This window comes from Xenia sp. Carnegie-2017, unplaced genomic scaffold, assembly GCF_021976095.1.
Source record: "Xenia sp. Carnegie-2017 unplaced genomic scaffold, XeniaSp_v1 HiC_scaffold_22, whole genome shotgun sequence".
NCBI classification, from domain to species: Eukaryota; Metazoa; Cnidaria; class Anthozoa; order Malacalcyonacea; family Xeniidae; genus Xenia; species Xenia sp. Carnegie-2017.
This window is the reverse complement of record NW_025813485.1, coordinates 13,983,715-14,004,808: the sequence shown is the minus strand read 5'-3', so window position 1 is coordinate 14,004,808 and position 21,094 is coordinate 13,983,715. Positions and strand designations below refer to the sequence as shown.

At 34.9% G+C, this 21,094-nt stretch overlaps 4 protein-coding genes across 4 annotated transcripts; 3 read left to right on the top strand and 1 right to left on the bottom strand.

Annotated features, from left to right (window-relative positions):
- Nucleotides 1–493: 493 nt before the first annotated feature.
- On the bottom strand, nt 494–8,271 carry LOC124446504 (V-type proton ATPase subunit S1-like). Its single transcript, XM_046997344.1, has 10 exons — nt 8,132–8,271; nt 4,894–5,014; nt 4,119–4,311; nt 3,384–3,462; nt 3,257–3,291; nt 2,552–2,637; nt 1,980–2,242; nt 1,501–1,554; nt 1,216–1,426; nt 494–841 (listed from the first exon to the last, which is right to left on the bottom strand). The coding sequence occupies exons 1-10, from the start codon at nt 8,233–8,235 to the stop codon at nt 635–637; spliced, it is 1,353 nt and encodes a 450-aa protein (XP_046853300.1). The 5' UTR covers nt 8,236–8,271; the 3' UTR covers nt 494–634.
- Nucleotides 5,743–6,910, top strand: LOC124446505 (gamma-glutamyl hydrolase-like). Its single transcript, XM_046997345.1, has one exon. It carries the CDS (start codon nt 5,819–5,821, stop codon nt 6,755–6,757), a length of 939 nt encoding a protein of 312 aa, XP_046853301.1. The 5' UTR covers nt 5,743–5,818; the 3' UTR covers nt 6,758–6,910.
- A 997-nt stretch (nt 8,272–9,268) lies between the features above and the next one.
- LOC124447019 (alpha-(1,3)-fucosyltransferase 11-like) lies at nt 9,269–12,133 on the top strand. Its single transcript, XM_046997918.1, is given in 3 exon segments — nt 9,269–9,498; nt 9,972–10,935; nt 10,938–12,133. Coding segments are annotated over 2 exon segments (1,194 nt in total). The 5' UTR covers nt 9,269–9,498; nt 9,972–10,571; the 3' UTR covers nt 11,768–12,133.
- Nucleotides 12,134–14,429: 2,296 nt separating this feature from the next.
- Nucleotides 14,430–20,465, top strand: LOC124445174. Its single transcript, XM_046995881.1, has 3 exons — nt 14,430–14,511; nt 15,604–16,842; nt 18,882–20,465. Exons 2-3 carry the CDS (start codon nt 15,655–15,657, stop codon nt 20,127–20,129), a joined length of 2,436 nt encoding a protein of 811 aa, XP_046851837.1. The 5' UTR covers nt 14,430–14,511; nt 15,604–15,654; the 3' UTR covers nt 20,130–20,465.
- Nucleotides 20,466–21,094: the final 629 nt, after the last annotated feature.

Sequence of the window (21,094 nt, the reverse complement as noted above, 5' to 3'; positions counted from 1 at the left end):
TGTGAACATCGTTTAAGTGAATAATGAAAGAAACAGGTCGGACGCTATTTCCTTCTTAAATTTTGTAATACTGTACACTGTTTATACTTTAGGAAATTTACGTTTTTCCATTCATGTCACTTCCGGTTCTCCCATTTCTAAGTTCTATATCCAAAAAGCTAATGTGGATAAAATTTAAAACCAATTAAATGCAATGCAAATGTTCTTAAAAACAATTCAATTATCTAAAAAAGTCAAAAATCCCTGGCCCCCATATAGAAACTTTAAACATAATACAATATATAGCGTTCAGCCAATAATTTGAAACTACCAAAATATACGTGTTTGGTTTATTGAAAGACAGCTATGAAAATAGCAACATTTCAAACGAAATTTAGCGTGATCAGCCGATGTGAACAAGGAGGTCTGCTATCTAAACTCAGCAATTCATCAAATAAATATTGGAATAGCAAACGTATTGCGAACTCACCAACAAAAAATCTTCCAATTCAAATTTAACTCAATATAAGAAATCATGTATTATTAATAAAGGATAAATAGAACCATTTTATGTAACAATGCTTTGGGATAAAGTAGACAAAACACAAAACAAACCACATAAAAAGAATTCACTACAGATTAAATTATCTATACGTCACTCGCTATTGATGACAATTGCAGGATCTTTTGGATTATCAAATCGGTCGAGGGACCTGATGCTGAGTAATGCCAACATACCACCATATAAAATAGCGATAAGTACACCAACAGTAATCAAACCCATCCAAATAGGTGGAGTAAAAAATCCAACACAATTAATAGAGTTTGCAAATCTTTGATTGCGTACACCAAACGGTTGAATCTATAAAAAAAAACAAAAATAATCTTGAACTGAGAACAATGGTAAGGAAATCTGTGAATGATTAAGGATAAAAGGAGTTCTATGAATGATGAAAGGATAAAAGGAGCTCTTTGAATGATGCAAGGATAAAAAGAGCTCTATGAATGATGAAAGGATAAAAGGAGCTCTGTGAATAATGAAAGGATAAAAGGAGCTAAATGAATGACTAAGGATAAAATGAGCTCTATGAATGAAGAAAAGATAAAAAGGAAATCTGAATAAGAATCAAAAAGCAGACGCTTGCTCTATAACAAAATCATCAGCATGAGTTGTACAATTTTCGTTCAATTTCCATTACAATTATTATACAATATTTCAAAGTTAATCTACAATACCTGTACATCAACGAACTCTAAACAAGTTTTTTTCTTATTGCTGTCAAACTTGCAAAAGTCTACATTCACTTGGCAGGAGAACGACTTGTCAATTGGAGCATCAATTTTATCTTGACAGTTATAATACTCATGAAAACTTTCACCCCCCATCACACCATTCACACCTATACCCACACAGTACCAACGATATCCAGCATTCTTAAACGTCATACTACAAACAAAAAACAAACCATTTTTCATATCATGTTAAAAAACGCAGTCCATATCGTTTTTTACTTAACATACTTAAGCTTAATCTTGCTTCCGTTAGCGAAAACATTCTCCAGTGGGAATACAGTACTAAAATAAGACATAAATATGAGAAATTCGTTTTAAGAAAGTAAATAATCATCCAAGTATAGGGGTTGATCCATGATGGTTTTAATAACAGGGGGGGGTCTCCAGTTACCATATCACATATTTTTTATTTTTATTATGATTGGGAGATTTTTGAAAGTGTGCTCCAATTAACGCCTATCACAATTGCTTTTGGTGTAGTAGTATTTTGTAGAGAAATTTGCACCCCTCTGCACTCTAATCAAGGCGTACACGCCATGACGCATAAATCTCCTCTTTATAATGCATCTCTCTATAACTTTGCTAAATGTGCTAAAACACGCACACAGCTTTTCAACTTATTGTATTTTTGCCCATTGAACTTCATGAATGAACGTAAATACCATAACAGTGAAAAGAATGAAAGGAAGAGTATTAACATAACTTACATCAAGTACGAATCATGTCGAAAGTCTTGGATCTGATTGCCCGTTATGTTTATATTTACATTAGGCCGAAAGGAATCATTTCGCCCTTGTGTTTTATTAAACAATACAATATCTTTAAAATAGAACATGAATGAGTTGTTGGCAACAAATACTCCATGCCGATTACAAGATTTATCATCACCAAAACCATCATTAAGGGAACGACGTTGTCTTGAAGGCGAGACTGATAAGACGCGTGCATCATCCATTGCACTTTGAATATCCTATAATAAAGAAAAAACGCAAAATCGACAACAATCCAAATATACATGAAAACACAATGGACATGCTTTATTGATATATGTTTTGAATAGAAACACATAAACGGATCTGCTCCATTAAGAACTTAGCAACTTGTACAGTAAAAAACTTTGTTTTGTGGTTCAGTTCCGATTTACGTAACCGCAATTTTCCGACTGAGTAGCAGAGTGTACACCATTACAAACTGCGACAAAGAACAGGACATTCTCATTTTTTGAGCTCATTGCTTTAGGCCCAATAATATTTGCATTTAAAGATAAGAAAAAACTTACATCACGTGGTTTATCTGCCGTAAGTAAAGCAATGTAATCATCGTAATGATGCGAAAGAATGTCGGAAACTTTACCAATCATCTGATCTGAAATCAATAACCATAAAATGAAACATTTATACAGACTGAAACCAAATGCTACCCCACGTTACCTCTCGAAATAAGTTACATTCCTACTATTGCATATTGATATCCAACATTGTCCATTCCCATTGGCTACGCTTCTACTGATGCACAGAAATACCCCACATTGCTCTTCCTCCTCTCTTGGCAACAATCCTACAGACATACAATAATACCCCACATTGCTCCTCCTCCTCTCTTGGCAACAATCCTACTGATATACAATAATACCCTACATTGCTCCTCCTCCTCTCTTGGCAACAATCCTACTGACATACAATAATACCCCACATTGCTCCTCCTCCTCTCTTGGCAACAATCCTACTGACATACAATAACACCCTACATTGCTCCTCCTCCTCTTATGGCAACAATCCTACTGATATACAATAATACCCTACATTGCTCCTCCTCCTCTCTTGGCAACAATCCTATTGATATACAATAATACCCCACATTGCTCCTCCATCCTTGGCTACAATTCAACTGATACACATTAGAGTGTCACAACAAAGTTCTTCGTTGAAAAGACATTTTACATCCGTCAACATTTGACCAAACACGAGAAAATATTCTTACTTACCGCTCAACTCAAGATTTCGCAATGGACCGTTCTTACTATAAGAAATTCAGAAATTCAGATTACCCAGAATGGAAACATAGAACGTTTGATCAAATCAAAGAGTGATGAACATCTCCGTGGGCATTACCTGTTAGGAAGGTGAACGACAAAAAGAGTTGGTTCGTCAGATTTCATTGATTTAATTCTTTCGGGAAAATTGTCAAGTTCTAATAATAAAAGTAAAATGTGTGATTATAACCAATAAAATAAACTCCTTTGAAAACGAATACTTTACAAGTGGTAGACTAAGTGGTAAATTATACGGGTTTGCTCATAGTTGTAGAGATGTTGGTGCGAAGGAACTTAGTTATACCGGCTTCCTTTCTTATCCTCCCCCCCTTCTCAAACTACTCTGAACAAACCTTAAGTAGTTCTGACTACGTGCAATACCCGTAAAAAATAATATTTATAAAATAACAACAATACAACACATAGTCTATCACTGAATTTGCATTACCCTGTACAAGCCGATCTGAGCTCAATCAACTAAATCAAAGACAATTCGCAAACAAATCATTAATACACGTAAGAGGAAAAATTAAAACATTTGTTTAAAATATGTCTGCATTGCATTATCGTTGTTTTATAAGAGAAATAAAAAAGGTTTTTCATGTTTGCACTGGTTTATGCAAACCTTGGAGACGTTTGTGAAAACTCCCGAGCATGCGCAACCTTGGCACTGATTAACTCTTGAGTTCAGCCAAACGTCACCTTGGTTTGCATAAGCCTTGTAGCATTGTAAATTAAGCATCGTAAAAATAATAAGGTACTTTGTAATAATTAAATGAATTGAAAATGTAAAATGAAAGAAACCCACAGAGACCATTTTGAGAAATTAATTCAACGTTTCCAGGAATATTTCTTCGCATATAACGAGCAAGCTTGTTGTCTCCGTAGTCCAAATCGTTCTTCAATGCTACTGAGGGTAGGACTATAGATGTAGGTGATTTATAGAGAATCTTCTTTAGATGTTTGAAACGTTCCGCTGAATTTGTGGCAAAATCATCGACACTCAACTAAATCACAATACATGAGTAAATAGCAAAGAAGTTGTGAGTTCTATATGAAAGTTATGATGCACAGTATTTACGATGATCATTTTTTGGGGGGGAGAGGGAGAGGGGGAGGGGAGGGGGAGGAGTGTTGTGTGAGTGCTTTAGTTTGGCGAATGGTCAGAATTGCTACTTGTGTAGTGCCGTAACATTTCTTACTTTTTTTTGCTAAGATTTGTCAACTTTTTATTATGATTGCAAGATTTTTAAAAGTGTGCTCTATTTGAATGCTTATCACAATTGCTTTTGCTTAATTGTTTGAGATGTTAATATTTTGTAGAGAAATTTTCTTCCTCCACCACTGCACCCTATCAAGCCAAGGCTAGGAGAGGTTTCACAGCCTTCCGCCCCTCAATAAATCCATTGCAGATAGATATACTATAAAAAAATTGACATTTAAGCGCCATTTTCCTCAACAAAAAACCTGCAAAACTACTTACAATCATGCTGGAATATCAGGAAAACGATACTTTCCTGGCAAAATGAGTAGTTGAAAATAACGTTATCATCCAAAAAAAAAAGAAATAATGGTAAATCAAAACTAACTTTATCTTGTACAAAAACACAAATTGTTTTTGATTGACTCTTCAGTTTGTCAAGATATTTCGTTTGAATATCTTCATAGCTAAAGGTTCGACCAGCAACGATATCGTCCTCAACTTCCACACTATAAACAAAAAAAATTCTATTCATGATATGTTTTGGAAAAAACCTAAAGCAATAATACTTATGTGGTGTCGTACATCTGCTAACAAATAAAACACTATTGTAATACTTGCGATAACCAGCAAAGTACAAAGCTCTCGTTTTCAATGATTCAATATTTTTTTCAAATCGGCAAAGATCCATTGGAAATAAAGTCTTTTCAAAATTTCAGGAGAAAAAAGCAACAATAAACCACACGGCCTTGTGTATACAAATTAATATGTTGATTTATCGGTCCAATAAACCGTTCACGACATCTCATACACGTTAGAATATAGTGTTTACAGCAAATAATTATTTTCTGTCAAAAATGATGATGAATTTGTCACTAAATTTCGTGAGAAATCTGACATCATTTAAAGTACGTGCAGCACACATAGTAGAGCTTGACAGCCAATGGGTCATGACTGTTAGCATAATCTTTAAAATCTTAAACATTTTTAAAGTTTGTTGGTAATAACAATAAAATTATTATATAATTTGTGCCATCAAAATTTTGCGGTCAATAAGCCATACCAACATATACGCAAGGCGTGTACCTACTTTTTATAAAATCAAGTTTTCGGTAACATGTAGTTATATAATTTTTACGGCAATCAAAATTAGAATCAAACAACGAACGCATTCGCTTCACGCATTGCAATTCCAAACTTTCGTAACATTCTTCATTAGCAGGTATTACAGGTTTCAAATGTCAAAAATTTTAATCGGTGACGAAGGCTTTATCTTACTTTCCGAAAGTTTCGGATTTTGAAACAAATTCAAAATGCTTTCAAGATCTCTGCTGTTAATATCTATATTATCAATCACATTTGTACACTCAAAGAAGAATGTTAATAACAGACCCATTATTGGGATCTTAGCACAGTCGACGAAAGGGACATCGGTCGAGAGTTTAGGACAGACATACATTGACGCAGCTTATGTTAAATATGTCGAATCATCAGGCGGTAGGGTTGTACCCATTAAAAACAATCTTTCTCACGACGAACTGAGCAATTTATTCAATTCGATAAATGGTGTTCTATTTCCTGGCGGTGATGTGGATGTTGTTGATTCTGGTTATGCAAAAACGGGAGAGATTATCGTAAAGCTAGCGAAGAAAGCTTTTGATAAAGGAGACTACTTTCCACTATGGGGAACATGTCTTGGATTCCAATTCCTGGCCACAGCTGTAAGCGGTACCTCATCGATTTTATCGTCGAGCGATGCAGAAAATCTGGCACTGCCATTAGATTTTTCTCGTGGGTATAAAGAAAGCAGGATGTTTTCCAGCATGTCATCAAAATTGGCTAAATATTTGAGTACGGCATCAACCACGGTTAATCTACATAGAAACTGTGTCACGACAGAATCCTTCGATGGCAACATGAAATTAAAACAATTCTTTCGAGTTTTGTCGACAAACTATGACAGAAATCAAAAGCATTTTGTTTCGACAATGGAGGGAATCAAATATCCATTCTATGCAACTCAATGGCATCCTGAAAAGAATTCATTTGAGTGGACAAAAGCTCTAAAAATCCCACATGAAGCCATGTCGATAGAAGTCACTCAATATTTCTCAAACTTTTTCATAAATGAAACCAGATCAAATAATCATAAATTCAAGTCAATTGAAGAGCAAGAGAAGAATATGATGTATAATTATTGTCCTATTTTCACAGGAAATATATCAAACTGGGTTCAAACCTACATTATATAATAATCTTTTAAGGGAAATGGAGAAATATAAACTTTACAAGACAAACTACATTGTGTTACGCAACATATTTTACGTTAAAGTGTCACTATCCTATAATTTCACATCTTTTGAAAAATATCAATTTTTTACATTAATATGAATGGTCAGAACTTATTCCGTGTTGCTAAATGTTTGTAGATGTATATCGACCAGGTTAGTGTAAACCTGACAAGACTGTTAGCATTCTGGGGGGTGGAACATTGATAATTTTGGGGGGGGCTATATTCATATATTCATATGTTATAATCCGTAAACACAATTGATTTCAATAGAAACTAACAAAGTAAAACATGCATAAATGAATAATAGCCCCCCCCTTCCGCCCCCAATCATCAATGTTCTGCTGCCCTTGTTGGCACTGGTGTTGATAGACATTTCAACATAGTCATTTTAAGAGTGTACTTGAATATGAAGTGTGAAGGATGTTAACAATAACAGTCCTTATCGGGATTGTTTTAATCTAGACAATGCAAATATACAAAAATGTAATGAAACACAAACTCTTTTTATAATACTATGAAATTGCACAAAGAGATTGCTTTTGGGAACTTTTTATCTCATTGGTACAAAGCTTATATGTTTGAAATTTCTTCAAATTCTATAAGAGTAGTGCCATTTCTATATATTTAACACAAAGATTGAATAAACAAATACATTTACCAAAAGCTATTATGCAATTACGCTTTGAGATTATAAGTGTAAAAAACAAATCACACATTCAAATTTTTGGTTTTCAATGGACACTATTTCAGAAAGTATTTTTTTATGAGGGAAAATTATGTGCTATTTATGTCAATAACACGTTGTCTTAAAATAATCATTCGATGCTTTGAAAACCATAAATGATATATTTTTTCGTAAACGTGCTGACAAAAAGCTGAAAAACAGCATTTCATCAGTTTAAAATAAAAAATTGCCAATGTCTAACCCCATCACAGCACCTGTTTACTCATTGAAATCTCTTCAGTACATTCAAAAGTTGAGATGTATGACATTGGTATGGCTGAGGTCTAAACACCAGAAACACTACCCAGCCAGCAGACATGTGTAGATTAGATTTAAAATCAAACTTTGCATGAAAAGTTGTGGAGCATCCAACAAATTAACATAATTAAAATAAAAATATATTGAGCCTCTTGAAATCAAATACGAAGAGATCACTAAGAAATTTGCCGTTTATCGTAATTCTGTCATTGACCTAATGACTAATTCAGAGATTCTAGTAGAATGACTACATTGACCAGCATCTTGTAATTCTATTAGGTCCTTAACATTATTTTAGCTAAGAATAGATTTCAAAATAAGTAAAACCAAAAGTTATTTAAAAAACATCACCTTTTACTCGACCAAATTAGAAGAGGAACAGGAGTCAAACTCGCTTTACAACAGCAAAAGTAAATGAAGAAAAGGATGCCACTGATTACACCGGTGGAAGCCATATTGCTGTGTCGTCTGCCTCGATATGGCCTAGAGCGTCTGCGACTGCGTCGTCGTCACGTGAGAAGCAGAGTTGGTGAGTTTTATGCAAAATGTTGTGACTTGCCTTGGGAGGGTGTATCTTTTTTGAAACAACAACTTTTTATATTTTTGTAATTCATTTCATCGCCAAAAAATATTATGTTAAGTTTTTATTTTATTTTTGTTTTTATAATATTCAACATTTGAAATGTACTATTGTAAAAATTATAAAATCTAAACTAGTAAAATGCGATAGGTATCTTAATGTGACTAATACTATAAGGGTTAGGTCTACACGTTAAAAAATTTTTACTTTTAAGACGTCAAGGTTTACCAAAGCTGACACTAGAGATAAAGGAATATTAAATTTCGTAATTATTTTTGTAAATTTCGTAATTATTTCGTAATTATTTCGTAATTATTTGTTTTATCAGACAGAGACCATGGAAGATCGCAAATCATTTAACTCAACGTAACACACGTGACACGTAACTTTGACGGTGACGGTGCCCGTGATGGTGACGGTGACAGCGATGGTGATGATGAAGGTGACGGTAGTGATGGTGAAGGTGACGGTGGTGATGGTGAAGGTGACGGTGGTGATGGTAACGGTGAGGGTGATGGTGACAGTGACGGAGACAATGGATACGGTGAGGGTGATGGTGTCGGTGACCGTGACCGTGACCGTAACGGCGATGGTGATGGTGATGGTGAGGGTGATGGTGAGGTGATGGTGAGGGTGATGGTGACGGTGATGATGACGGTGATGATGATGGTGACGGTGATGATGACTGTGATGATGATGATGAAGACAGTTTTTTTAATCATTCCTTTTTCGCCATTTTGAAAGTTGTATGGAGCATGCGTAAAGTGCAGTAATATGGCACGGCAGTTATGACGGCGTGCACTGCGGCAGTGACGTCACCGTCACCATCACCATCACCATCACCATCACCATCACCTGGGGCAAATAAAAACGGCACTAGTGCCAAGACGTGCCATTCCAATTTCGAATAGTGTAAACGGGGCTTTTCCCAAAAGCAGTTCTTTTAGGGCTGTTTACATTTAGATCAAGCACAGCTCTATATCCTAGCGACCTTGATCGTTTTAGTGGAGCGACTCGTTTCAGGTTATCCCAGTCGACTCTGAAATGTTCTCATAAAGTGGTACGGGTTGTATCACTTGTATGTAAAATTTTGGCATGACTCAAACAACTCAGACTACGTGAGAACAAGACCTTACAGGTAGCGTTGTATTTTAGTTCAATGAAACAATCTGATGAATGAAGATTACGCACTTCAGTTATATTGATTTAAATGGACTATATATTTTGTGAATGACTATTTAATTCGTGTTGACTCTTGAAAGATCAATTTTAGGTATGGATTTTAAGTAACGTTAAACTGACTACATTGTTTATGCCATCTTTAATACATAATCCTTGCGTCGTTTCTATTCATTTTCATGACACGCCAATCAATGTTGTTGCAGTTTTATGAAGCGATAGATAAGAATTACACGGTATGCCAAGGCAGTTAAATAAATGTTTTTTCACCTTTGCAAAGGATGACCTTTAAAGTATTTTATTAAAGAATGTGGGCTTGCATTATTTCTACAGCTTTTACACTGTTATTTTGTTGACACCAAAATTTTTAAACTTTTATAAAAAACCATATATTTGTTGATATCGTCTACCTTTGCTATTACAATTTTGCAGAAATATCTGGCTGAAACTGCATGCCGTTAACAATTTTGATGCAGACAAGCGGGGACAAACGGACAAGCACATCACAACAGGTTCATGTTGCAGTAAATACGCCAGACTGTGTCAAAAGTTCAAAGTACAAAGAATCAACATCCGTTGCTAACATCGGTTGCTAATGGCTAATCGTTGAACCTTTTAACGAGCGTGACAATTTTTCCATTATTTTACTGTTGATGATAGTGCAGTTTTTCTTCAAATAACAAGTTACAGGAATATCTACCAGGAAAATAAGCTGGGCCAAATTCAAAAATACTTCACTCATTTAATATCTCTTTTAGTTTCCAGCTATACTAAAAACAACTTACTTTTTTGCTGTGTAGAAAATGAGTGAGCCTTTTGATATGGTTTTTAATTTTATCAAAGTTTTCAACAAACTTTTAAAACATATGATGAACACAAACATTTTTGAAGACAGAATAGTTTCTTATTTCTATGTTACAGCATTAATGTTACATGTAATGTTGCTTATAATCTCCCTAAAATGTTAAACACATTTTCAATTTATATCTAGGTTTAAAAAAACATCTTAAAGTACTCTCGCTTTACGTAAATATGGCCACTACGTCTTATGAGAGATGCACTTGGCTGATCCGTACGTTGGTGGTATTTATTGTTGTGGGGTTTTTAACGAATATTTATATTCAAAAAAACACGTTCGTGTCACTATCTGCTTCTATATCTGAAACAACGTCTAATCACAAACCTGTAACAACATCTTCTCATAAATCTGAAATAACATCTAACCCTGCATCAAATACAACATCTGTTCCATTAAAATCTGGCAAAATTGTTCTTTTGTTTTGGAGTAAGTTTTTTGGTAGCCCACCGACAAAATTCGTAGGAGTGTGGCCGAAGGGTGACAAGAAAGGCAAATGTCCTGTTTCCTGTGAGGTTACAGCTGACCATGAGCGAGCTAAAAGGCAAATGCAATGATTGTGCATTCAAGAGATCCATTTCCTCTACCTCCATTTAAACATGTCCCCTGGATCCTAACCGGTCTTGAAAATCCTGTTTATACTCCTGTGCTCTCTAACAGCAGCTATATGTCACAGTTTCATTTGCTTAGAAGCTATCGACTAAATTCTGATTTTCCAACACCCCTTTTTAAAAAGCCCAATTTAAATCCACCTGTTCCGTTTGAGAATAAAACGGATAGAATAATGGCTTGTTTTTCCAACTGCGAACCTGTGAGGACAGCGTATTTAAGACATCTCATGAAACATGTTCATGTAGATTCATATGGTGAATGCTTAGGTAACAGAGATGGTCTGATAGCGCGCTATGGACATGACTATAAAAAAGTAAAACAAAATCTAGAAAGATCATACAAGTTTGTTATTGTCTTCTTCAACCAAGATTGTGATTACTTTGTTGATGACCAAATTCAACATGCACTAAACGCAGGCACAGTACCCGTAGTAATGAGCACGGATAAGATTTATGAATTTTTGCCAGGAAATCTTAAAAACGCCATCATTAATGTGAGAGATTTTAAGTCTCCGAAAGAATTGGCGGAGCGACTTAAGTTTCTAATGAAAAACAAGATCGAGTACAACAAATTCTTGGAATGGAAAGTGAAAGGTTTAGGCCATATTACTGACACTGTGATAGGTAGATATTGGGAAAGTAAATTTAGACAATGGTGTTATGTATGTTTGGCAGTATCGAAGGGAAAATTGCATAAAGAAGGTCTTAAACCTGAATTTTGTAAACGAAGAGAATATAAAGACTGGAGTGTTACACCTTAATATCCATGGTCGACATTACAGACTGGTGGAAAAAACTAAAAGATTTTTAACTGAGAACATGCAAGCACATAATGATTAACAAAAACATCAGAAAACTATAAGTTGCTTTCCAGTGAAATATTTTTTTAAAGAAATCAAATTTGATACACAAAATAATACATGAGACACATAAGATTGGATATCTAAATTTGGCGGAGATAGTTTTCAGGGCCGTTATAACAGTTGAAAAGGTAAGACCCATAAAAGAGCCAGTTATGTCGAAGTTATGTAAAAATTATGAAGATTAATTTTCCCATCTTTTTGTATGTATTCAATATCATGTATTTCAATGTGGACGAACAATTATGAGAACTAAAGCAGACGAAATCCGTTTAGTTTGGTGGACAAACGCCTCGAGACAACCAAACGACCAATTTACACAACACTTCGCAAGCGATATTTTCGCCTGTATTCCAATAATAATTGTCCAATATGGCTTCAAAACATTATTAATAACGCTTTGTTTCCAATAAAACTTGATTGGAGGAGTTTTAAAACACTGAAACGAAGTAAACTGCAAAAAAAACAACAATTGCCTAATTGTAGACCTAAGTCTTTTGCCCGGTTCCCGCACCAACTTGGATTTATCATGAATGAATGTCCAGTGAACTCCATATATATATATATATATGGAATGATAACGACAATACATTTTATAGATAAAAAGTTGAAGCCAAAGTCCTAGTCTCTTGCGCGGTTTGTACGTCAGTTCCAGTCCTTCAAAGTCGAATATTCACGCGGTTTGTACGTCAGTATCATTCCCCTGAGTGCCAAACATACACGGCCAATATAAATTTGAATACAAATTGCGAAAGCATAAACACATAAACAACACCACTACAAACAACACACGAGGCCAACTCTTCGCAAAAGGTTATTTTTTACTGCTGAAACTTTACTACAGTGAGCTCGTTGTAACTTACAACTTGTAACGAGGAAAAGCCAACTGAAAATTACACTGTTTGCTAAAAAGACAATACAATAGAAAATATGACGAGAAAATATTCAAGCATAAGTTTTTCTTTCGTCGGAAGGTAAACTTTCAAACGGTGTCAGACAGTGTTTGTCTTTTTTGTCATTTAAGTGGATTTAAAGATCTGTTTTTCCGAATAAAAAAGAAACTTGAATATCCAGTTCCATAAAAAATATTGAGTCTATAACTCGCATTTTTCCTTTTTACAAAGCGATTGTCATTTTCATCGATTTTGATAGTGTCATCTCGATATCAATAATTGAATATCCTTAAAGACTTTGATTTGTTTTAAAGGAAAACTGCAGCGTAAGAGCAGATCGACTAAGTTCACCTCATCTTGCTTTTCGATTTATCACTTTGATTCACTTTCCGTGAACCTTTTCATTCCAAAAATTTCGTTATTTTTACGCTCTGATCAAGATCCGAACTCTACCATTACCAAGGGACCAATGATTAAAAATAATTAAAATGAACACGCGAGAGAATAGAGCCTGACGTGTGATGACGACAAATATTTTTTGGCTTCAATTTTTGGCTTCGGTTATCATTCCAGTTATTCAAATGTCGAGTTCACTGGTGCCAAACATACACGGCCAATATAAATTTGAATACAAATTGCGAAAGCATAAACATATAAACAACATCACTACAAACAACACACGAGGCTAACTCCTCGCAAAAGGCTATTTTTTACAGCTGAAACTTTACTACAGTGAGCTCATTGTAACTTACAACTTGTAACGTGGAAAAGCCAACTGAAAATTACACTGTATGCAAAAAAGACAATACAATAGAAAACATGACGAGAAAATATTCAAGCATAAATTTTTCTTTCGTCGAAGGTAAATTTTCAAACGGTGTCAGACAGTGTTTGTCTTTTTTTGTCATTTCAGTGGATTTAAAGATCTTTTTTTCCGAAGAAAAAAGAAACTCGAATATCCAGTTTCATAAAAAATATTGAGTCTATAACTCGCATTTTTACTTTTTACAGAGCGATTGTATTTTTAGTCGATTTTGATAGTGCTTGAAATACTAAATGGTTGTCATCTCGATATCAAAAATTGAATATCCTTAAAGACTTTGCATGTCATTTTTTTGACTCTGAAGATGACTACCGCTAAGGTTGTCGAAACGTCAGTCAACAACAACAAAAACAGTCCTTCTCAGGACTATACCAACCTGGACGATCTACATTTACAAACATGTAACGATACTCCCGGGTTCAAACCAAAGACTTTGATATGTTTTAAAGGAAAACCGCAGCGTAAGAGCAGATCGATCAAGTTCACCTCACCTTGCTTCTCGATTTATCACTTTGATTCACTTTCCGTGAACCTTTTCATTCCAAAAATTTCGTTATTTGTACGATCTGATCAAGATCCGAACTCTACCATTACCAAGAGACAAATGATTTAAAAAAATTAAAATGAACACGCGAGAGACTGGAGCCTGACGTGTGATGACGAATGATGACAACAAATATTTTTTTGGCTTCAATTTTTGGTTTCGGTTATCATTCCAGTTATTCAAATGTCGAGTTCACTGTGAATGTCACGCTGCCGTCTTAATAAGTCTTACATTACGTCACACTCGTCAGCAATCAAGTCCTATTATATCTATGATCAATACAGTAATAATTGCATAATTTGGAATAGCTAGTAAGCTCACTTACGAAGTGCGTCTATGAATTGCTTGTATACTTTGTGTTGACTCGTGAAAAGACCATTTTCAGGTAAGGATTTTAAGTTCACTATTATGTCTTGCCAATGCTGTTGCAGTTTCATGGGGTGATAAGGTCATAGGCATTTATGCCGGCGCAATTTGTTTCACTGCTTGATACGATGACTGTTGAAGAATTTTATCGAAGAATTTGGGCTTGCTTTAACTCTATAGCTTTATCTATATAGCTTTTGAACGATTTAAACTCTGAGGAATGAATATTTCATAAAAAACGACATATTTGTAAATAACTTCTACATTTGCTACACAAGACATGCACATTGAGGGGCGAATTTCTTTGAAAAATGAAATACGAGCAGTAGCCAAAATATCCAGGAGGCAAGTAGGCTTAAATCTACAGGCTCCGGACTTCCTGGAGGTTCATGGTATCTAGACGTAATTGGTGTTTAGTTTTTGTGGGTAGCAGCTGCACATGACGTTCAACCGCTATGATTCATTGAAAAGTGTCCAAAACGACGTCTGAGGTTTGAGACTCGTAATCTTTGAAGATACGCGGACATACAAACGATGACGAAGAAGACCGTAGAAAAAAGTAACAATACACAGCACGGCCTGTTGGCTCTAAATAAATACTAGAGGCCCGTAACTAGAAATCTACTTCCTGAATTGGGCTTACGATAAGAGAAATAGTTTCCATCTTTAATAATGTAACATGAAGAATATGGACATCATGATTGTTAATTGCTAGTGAAAATTTACTTCTGCGTCATTAAATGTTTCATGTAAGTTCTTATGATATTAGACCTAGATCACAAACCTCTGCTTTATTGAAACTTACAATGGTTACACAAAATATGAGTCATTTTCCTTTTTATCGTTGATTGTCGTCGATTATCGTTATTGTTAATATGGTAGTTATCCTACCTTAATTAACGTATAGTTATCGTTTGTTACCGTTGTTGTTTCGACCGATTTTCAATATCGTTATATTTGCACAGTATTTCATATACATTTATTTATGTCCAATGATCTTGGGCGCTTATGATACGTTAATAACATATAATGGGTATGAAACATAGAATTTTTTCATATTCCTATTGTTACAGCTTGTTAAATGTTATTTACATTTCCCATTTCACTTTAGCGGAATCTAGATTTTAAAGAACACGTTGAAGAACTCTCGTTTAACATAAATATGGCCACTTTATCTCTGAAGAAATGTACTTCGCTGATCCGTACATTGGTGGTTTTACTTGTTGTTGGTATTTTGACAATTATCTATCTTAAAAAAAGCACATTCGTGTCAAAATCTTCTCCTATATCTGAAACAACGTCTACTCACAAATCTGAAACAAAGTCTCCTTTCAAACCTGAAACAACGTCCACCGCTGCATTAAATGCAACATTTGCTCGCTTAAGATCTGACAAAATTGTTCTTTTGTATTGGGGAAAGTTTTTTGATAGTGCACCGACAGCATTCGTTGGAGTGTGGCCAAAGGGTGATAAGAAAGGCAAATGTCCTGTTTCCTGTGAGGTTACAGCTGACCATCAGCGAGCTAAAGAGGCAAATGCAATGATTGTGCATTCAAGAGATCCATTTCCTCTACCTCCATTTAAACATGTCCCCTGGATCCTAACCGGTCTTGAAAATCCTGTTTATACTCCTGTGCTCTCTAACAGCAGCTATATGTCACAGTTTCATTTGCTTAGAAGCTATCGACTAGATTCTGATTTTCCAACACCCCTTTTTGAAAAGCCTAATTTAAATCCACCTGTTCCGTTTGAGAATAAAACGGATAGAATAATGGCTTGTTTTTCCAACTGCGAACCTGTGAGGACGGCGTATTTAAGACATCTCATGAAACATGTTCATGTAGATTCCTATGGCGGATGTTTACACAACAATGATGGTCTTATAGCGCGCTATGGACATGACTTTAAAAATGTAAAACAAAATCTAGAAAGATCATACAAGTTTGTTATTGTTTTCTTCAACCAAGATTGTGATTACTTTGTTGATGAACAAATTCAACATGCACTTAACGCAGGCGCAGTACCCGTAGTAATGAGCACTGATAAAATTTATGAATTTTTGCCAGGAAATCTTAAAAATGCCATCATTAATGTGAGAGATTTTAAGTCTCCGAAAGAATTGGCGGAGCGACTTAAGTTTCTAATGAAAAACAAGATCAAATATAATAAATATCTGGAATGGAAAGTAAAAGGCTTAGGCCATATTACTGACACTGTGATAGGTAGATATTGGGAAAGTAAATTTAGACAATGGTGTTATGTATGTTTGGCAGTATCGAAGGGAAAATGGCACAAAGAAGGTCTTAAACCTGAATTTTCTAAACGAAGAGAATATAAAGACTGGGGTATTACACCTTAATCTCCATGGTCGACATTACAGACTGGTGGAAAAAACTAAGAGATTTTTTACCGAGAACATGCAAGCACAAAATGATTAACAAAAGCATCAGAAAACTATAAGTTGCTTTCCAGTGAAATATTTTTTTAAAGAAATCAAATTTGATACACAAAATAATACATGAGACACTTGAGATTGGATATCTAAATTTGGCGGAGATAGTTTTCAGGGCCGTTATAACAATTGAAAAGTTAAGACCCATAAAAGAGCCAGTTTGTATGGGGCATTTCTGTGTTTTATTATTTAGCCGTTTAACACTGTAATATCCGGAAAGTGTGCCCGGGGGCCAAATTTCTCCTTTGACTTATGTGATGACGTCTCGCAACAACATGGACATTGGATGATTGTAATTGGACAACGGACTGTTGTATTCAAAGCACTCTATTAATATTTCACCAGAATTGACGCTTGCCGTATATCAAAGCAGCAATAATTGCATAATTTGCAATAGCTAGTAAGCTCACTTACGAAGTGCGTCTATGAATGCTTGTATATTTTGTGTTGACTCGTGAAAAGACCATTTTCAGGTAAGGATTTTAAGTTCACTATCATGTCTTGCCAATGCTGTTGCAGTTTCATGGGGTGATAAGGTCATACGCATTTATGCCGGCGCAATTTGTTTCACTGCTTGATACGATGACTGTTGAAGAATTTTATCGAAGAATTTGGGCTTGCTTTAACTCTATAGCTTTATCTATATAGCTTTTGAACGATTTAAACTCTGAGGAATGAATATTTCATAAAAAACGACATATTTGTAAATAACTTCTACATTTGCTACACAAGACATGCACATCGAAGGGCGAATTTCTTTGAAAAATGCATACGAAGATTTTCCGATTTAAAAATTCTGGCAATATTTTCTTATGAATATTTCAATATTTTCTTGTATATTGGAATTATTTTTAGAATGTTCGGAGATTTGAAGATTTTTAAGGATTTGCTTGCGCAAGTAAGAAAATCCTTTACGTCTTCGTATGGGTAAATGTTCCGAGAGCTTAAATATTCGTTGAACGCTACAGCGTACAATTCGCTATTGCTGTTTGTCTTTATTTAAGATTTTCTGATTAAAAACAGCGCTAATTTTGAAAAATATGGACAAATAACATAGAGGCATCAGTAAAAAACATTCTTTGACGCACATCACAGACTCAGAAACAAGTTATCAATCTATTTCAAAATCAACAATACTGTATGAATACAAGCACTAGCGAATTATCCAGGAGGTAAGTAGGTTTAAGCCTAAAGGCTCGGGCTTCCTGGAGGTGCATGGTATCTAGACGTAATTAGTGTTTAGTTTTTGTGGGTAGCAGCTGCACATGACGTTCAACCACTGTGATTCATTGAAAAGTGTCCAAAACGACGTCTGAGGTTTGAGACTCGTAATCATTGAAGATAGGCGAACATACGAACGATGACGAAGAAGACCGCAGAAAAAAGTAACAATACACAGCACGGCCCGTTGGCTCTAAATAAATACTAGAGGCCCGTAACTAGAAATCTACTTCCTGAATTGGGTTTACGATAAGAGAAATAGTTTCCATCTTTAATAATGTAACATGAAGAATATGGACATCATGATTGTTAATTGCTAGTGAAAATTTACTTCTGCGTCATTAAATGTTTCATGTAAGTTCTTAGGAATTTGGAACTAGATCACAAACCTCTGCTTTATTGAAACTTCCAATGGTTACACAAAATATGAGTCATTTTTCTTTTTATCGTTGATTATCGTCGATTATCGTTATCGTTAATATGGTAGTTATCGTAACTTAATTAACGTATAGTTATCGTTTGTTACCGTTGTTGTTTCGACTGATTTTCAATATCGTTATATTTGCACAGTATTTCATATACATTTATTTATGTCCAATGATCCTGGGCGCTTATTATACGTTAATAACATATAATGGGTATGAAACATAGAATTTTTTCATATTCCTATTGTTACAGCTTGTTACATGTTATTTACATTTCCTATTTCAATTTAGCGGAATCTAGATTTTAAAGAACACGTTGAAGAACTCTCGTTTAACATAAATATGGCCACTTTATCTCTGAAGAAATGTACTTCGCTGATTCGTACATTAGTGGTTTTACTTGTTGTTGGTATTTTGACAATTATCTATCTTAAAAAAAGCACGTTCGTGTCAAAATCTTCTCCTATATCTGAAACAACATCTACTCACAAATCTGTAACAACGTCTACTTTTAAATCTGAAACAACGTCCATCCCTGCATTAAATGCAACATTTGCTCGCTTAAGATCTGACAAAATTGTTCTTTTGTATTGGGGAAAGTTTTTTGGTAGTCCACCGACAGTATTCGTTGGAGTGTGGCCAAAGGGTGATAAGAAAGGCAAATGTCCTGTTTCCTGTGAGGTCACAGCTGACCATGAGCGAGCTAAAGAGGCAAATGCAATGATTATGAATTCAAGAGATCCATATCCTCTACCTCCATTCAAAGATGTCCCCTGGATCCTAACAGGTGTTGAAAATCCTGTTTATACTCCTGCTCTTTCTGACGGCAACTATATGTCACAGTTTCATTTGCATAGAAGCTATCGACTAGATTCTGATTTTCCAACTCCTCTTTTTAAAAAGCCCAATTTAAATCCACCTATTCCGTTTGAGAATAAAACGGATAGAATAATGGCTTGTTTTTCCAACTGCGAACCTGTGAGGACAGCGTATTTAAGACATCTCATGAAACATGTTCATGTAGATTCCTATGGCGGATGTTTACACAACAAAGATGGTCTTATAGCGCGCTATGGGCATGACTATAGAAAAGTAAAACAAAATCTAGAAAGATCATACAAGTTTGTTATTGTCTTCTTCAACCAAGATTGTGATTATTTTGTTGATGAACAAATTCAACATGCATTTGACGCCGGAACAGTACCCGTAGTAATGAGCACAGTTAAAATTTATGAATTTTTGCCAGGAAATCTTAAAAACGCCATCATTAATGTCAGAGATTTTAAGTCTCCGAAAGAATTGGCGGAGCGACTTAAGTTTCTAATGAAAAACAAGATCGAATATAATAAATATCTGGAATGGAAAGTAAAAGGTTTAGGCCATATTACTGACACTGTGATTGGAAAATATTGGGAAAGTAAATTTACTCATTGGTGCGATATGTGTGTAGCAATATCGAAAGGAAAATGGCACAAAGAAGGTCTTAAACCTGAATTTTGTAAACGAAGAGAATATAAAGACTGGGGTATTACACCTTAATCTCCATAGTAGACATTACAGACTGGTGGAAAAAACTGGAAAAAATTTAACAGAGAACATGCTAGAACAAAATATTTAACAAAAACATAAATAAACTATGTTGCTTTCCAGTGAAATATTCTTTCAAAGAAATCAAATTTGATACACAAAATAATACATGAGATGCTGAAGACCAGATTTCTAAATTTGGCGGAGATAGTTTTCAGGGTCGTCATAACAGTTGAAATGTCAAGACCCATAAAGGAGCAGTTTGTATGGGGCACTTTCTGTGTTTTTGTTATTTAGCTGTTTAACACTGTAATTTTCCATGATTTATTAAATAACCAGAAATTGGCATTTGGTTATATTTAATAACAATTTTCTTATTTTGGTTGTGTAATCACTTTACGTAAACGTGAAACGTTTGTTATATAAACAATCAGTTTCTGCACACGTTGAAAATTGCTTATTTATATACAACCAAATAATTTAGAGACACTTGGCAAACCAAATAACGTATGCAAGCAATAGTATAATTTTTTTATCCCACTTTGACGAGTAGATCAATTTTCCGCACTGTCAAATTACTAACATTAGTAAATTTATCTGAAATTCATAAGGAAGTTTTGTCGGAAACTATAGTGTATTCTTTCAGTCGTGTGTGCCAGGAAATTTGCACCCCCCAAATTTAGTACCCCCGCCTGGGGGAAATATTTCCGAGTAAATATAGCCTTCTCATCAAAAATTTGACCCCTCTCACAAACTTTAATTTTATCTCGAAAATGGTGCAACTTTTTCCAAGACCAAGATCAAAGACAATTTAAGATATTACAAATTATGTAGATCTATACATTTAGTCGCAATGAACATCAAACCATTCAGAATAACTATCGCATTTAAGCGATGTCATCATGCGTTTGCGAACATGTTAATACTCTCGTGTTTACTCTTTCTCTCGGATGAAAGTTTACGTTTTTGAAGGGGGC

Excerpts from the sequence above, each read along its gene's own strand:
- LOC124446504 (XM_046997344.1), bottom strand. The coding sequence starts at position 8,235 with ATGGCTTCCACCGGTGTAATCAGTGGCATCCTTTTCTTCATTTACTTT. Across the intron at positions 5,015-8,131 it reads CTAATTTGGTCGAGTAAAAG|TGTGGAAGTTGAGGACGATA; the intron begins GTGATGTTTTTT and ends TTTTGTTTATAG. Across the intron at positions 3,292-3,383 it reads GTCGTTCACCTTCCTAACAG|TAAGAACGGTCCATTGCGAA; the intron begins GTAATGCCCACG and ends AATTTCTTATAG.
- LOC124446505 (XM_046997345.1), top strand. The coding sequence starts at position 5,819 with ATGCTTTCAAGATCTCTGCTGTTAATATCTATATTATCAATCACATTT.
- LOC124445174 (XM_046995881.1), top strand. The coding sequence starts at position 15,655 with ATGGCCACTTTATCTCTGAAGAAATGTACTTCGCTGATCCGTACATTG. Across the intron at positions 16,843-18,881 it reads AATATAAAGACTGGGGTATT|CGGAATCTAGATTTTAAAGA; the intron begins ACACCTTAATCT and ends ATTTCAATTTAG.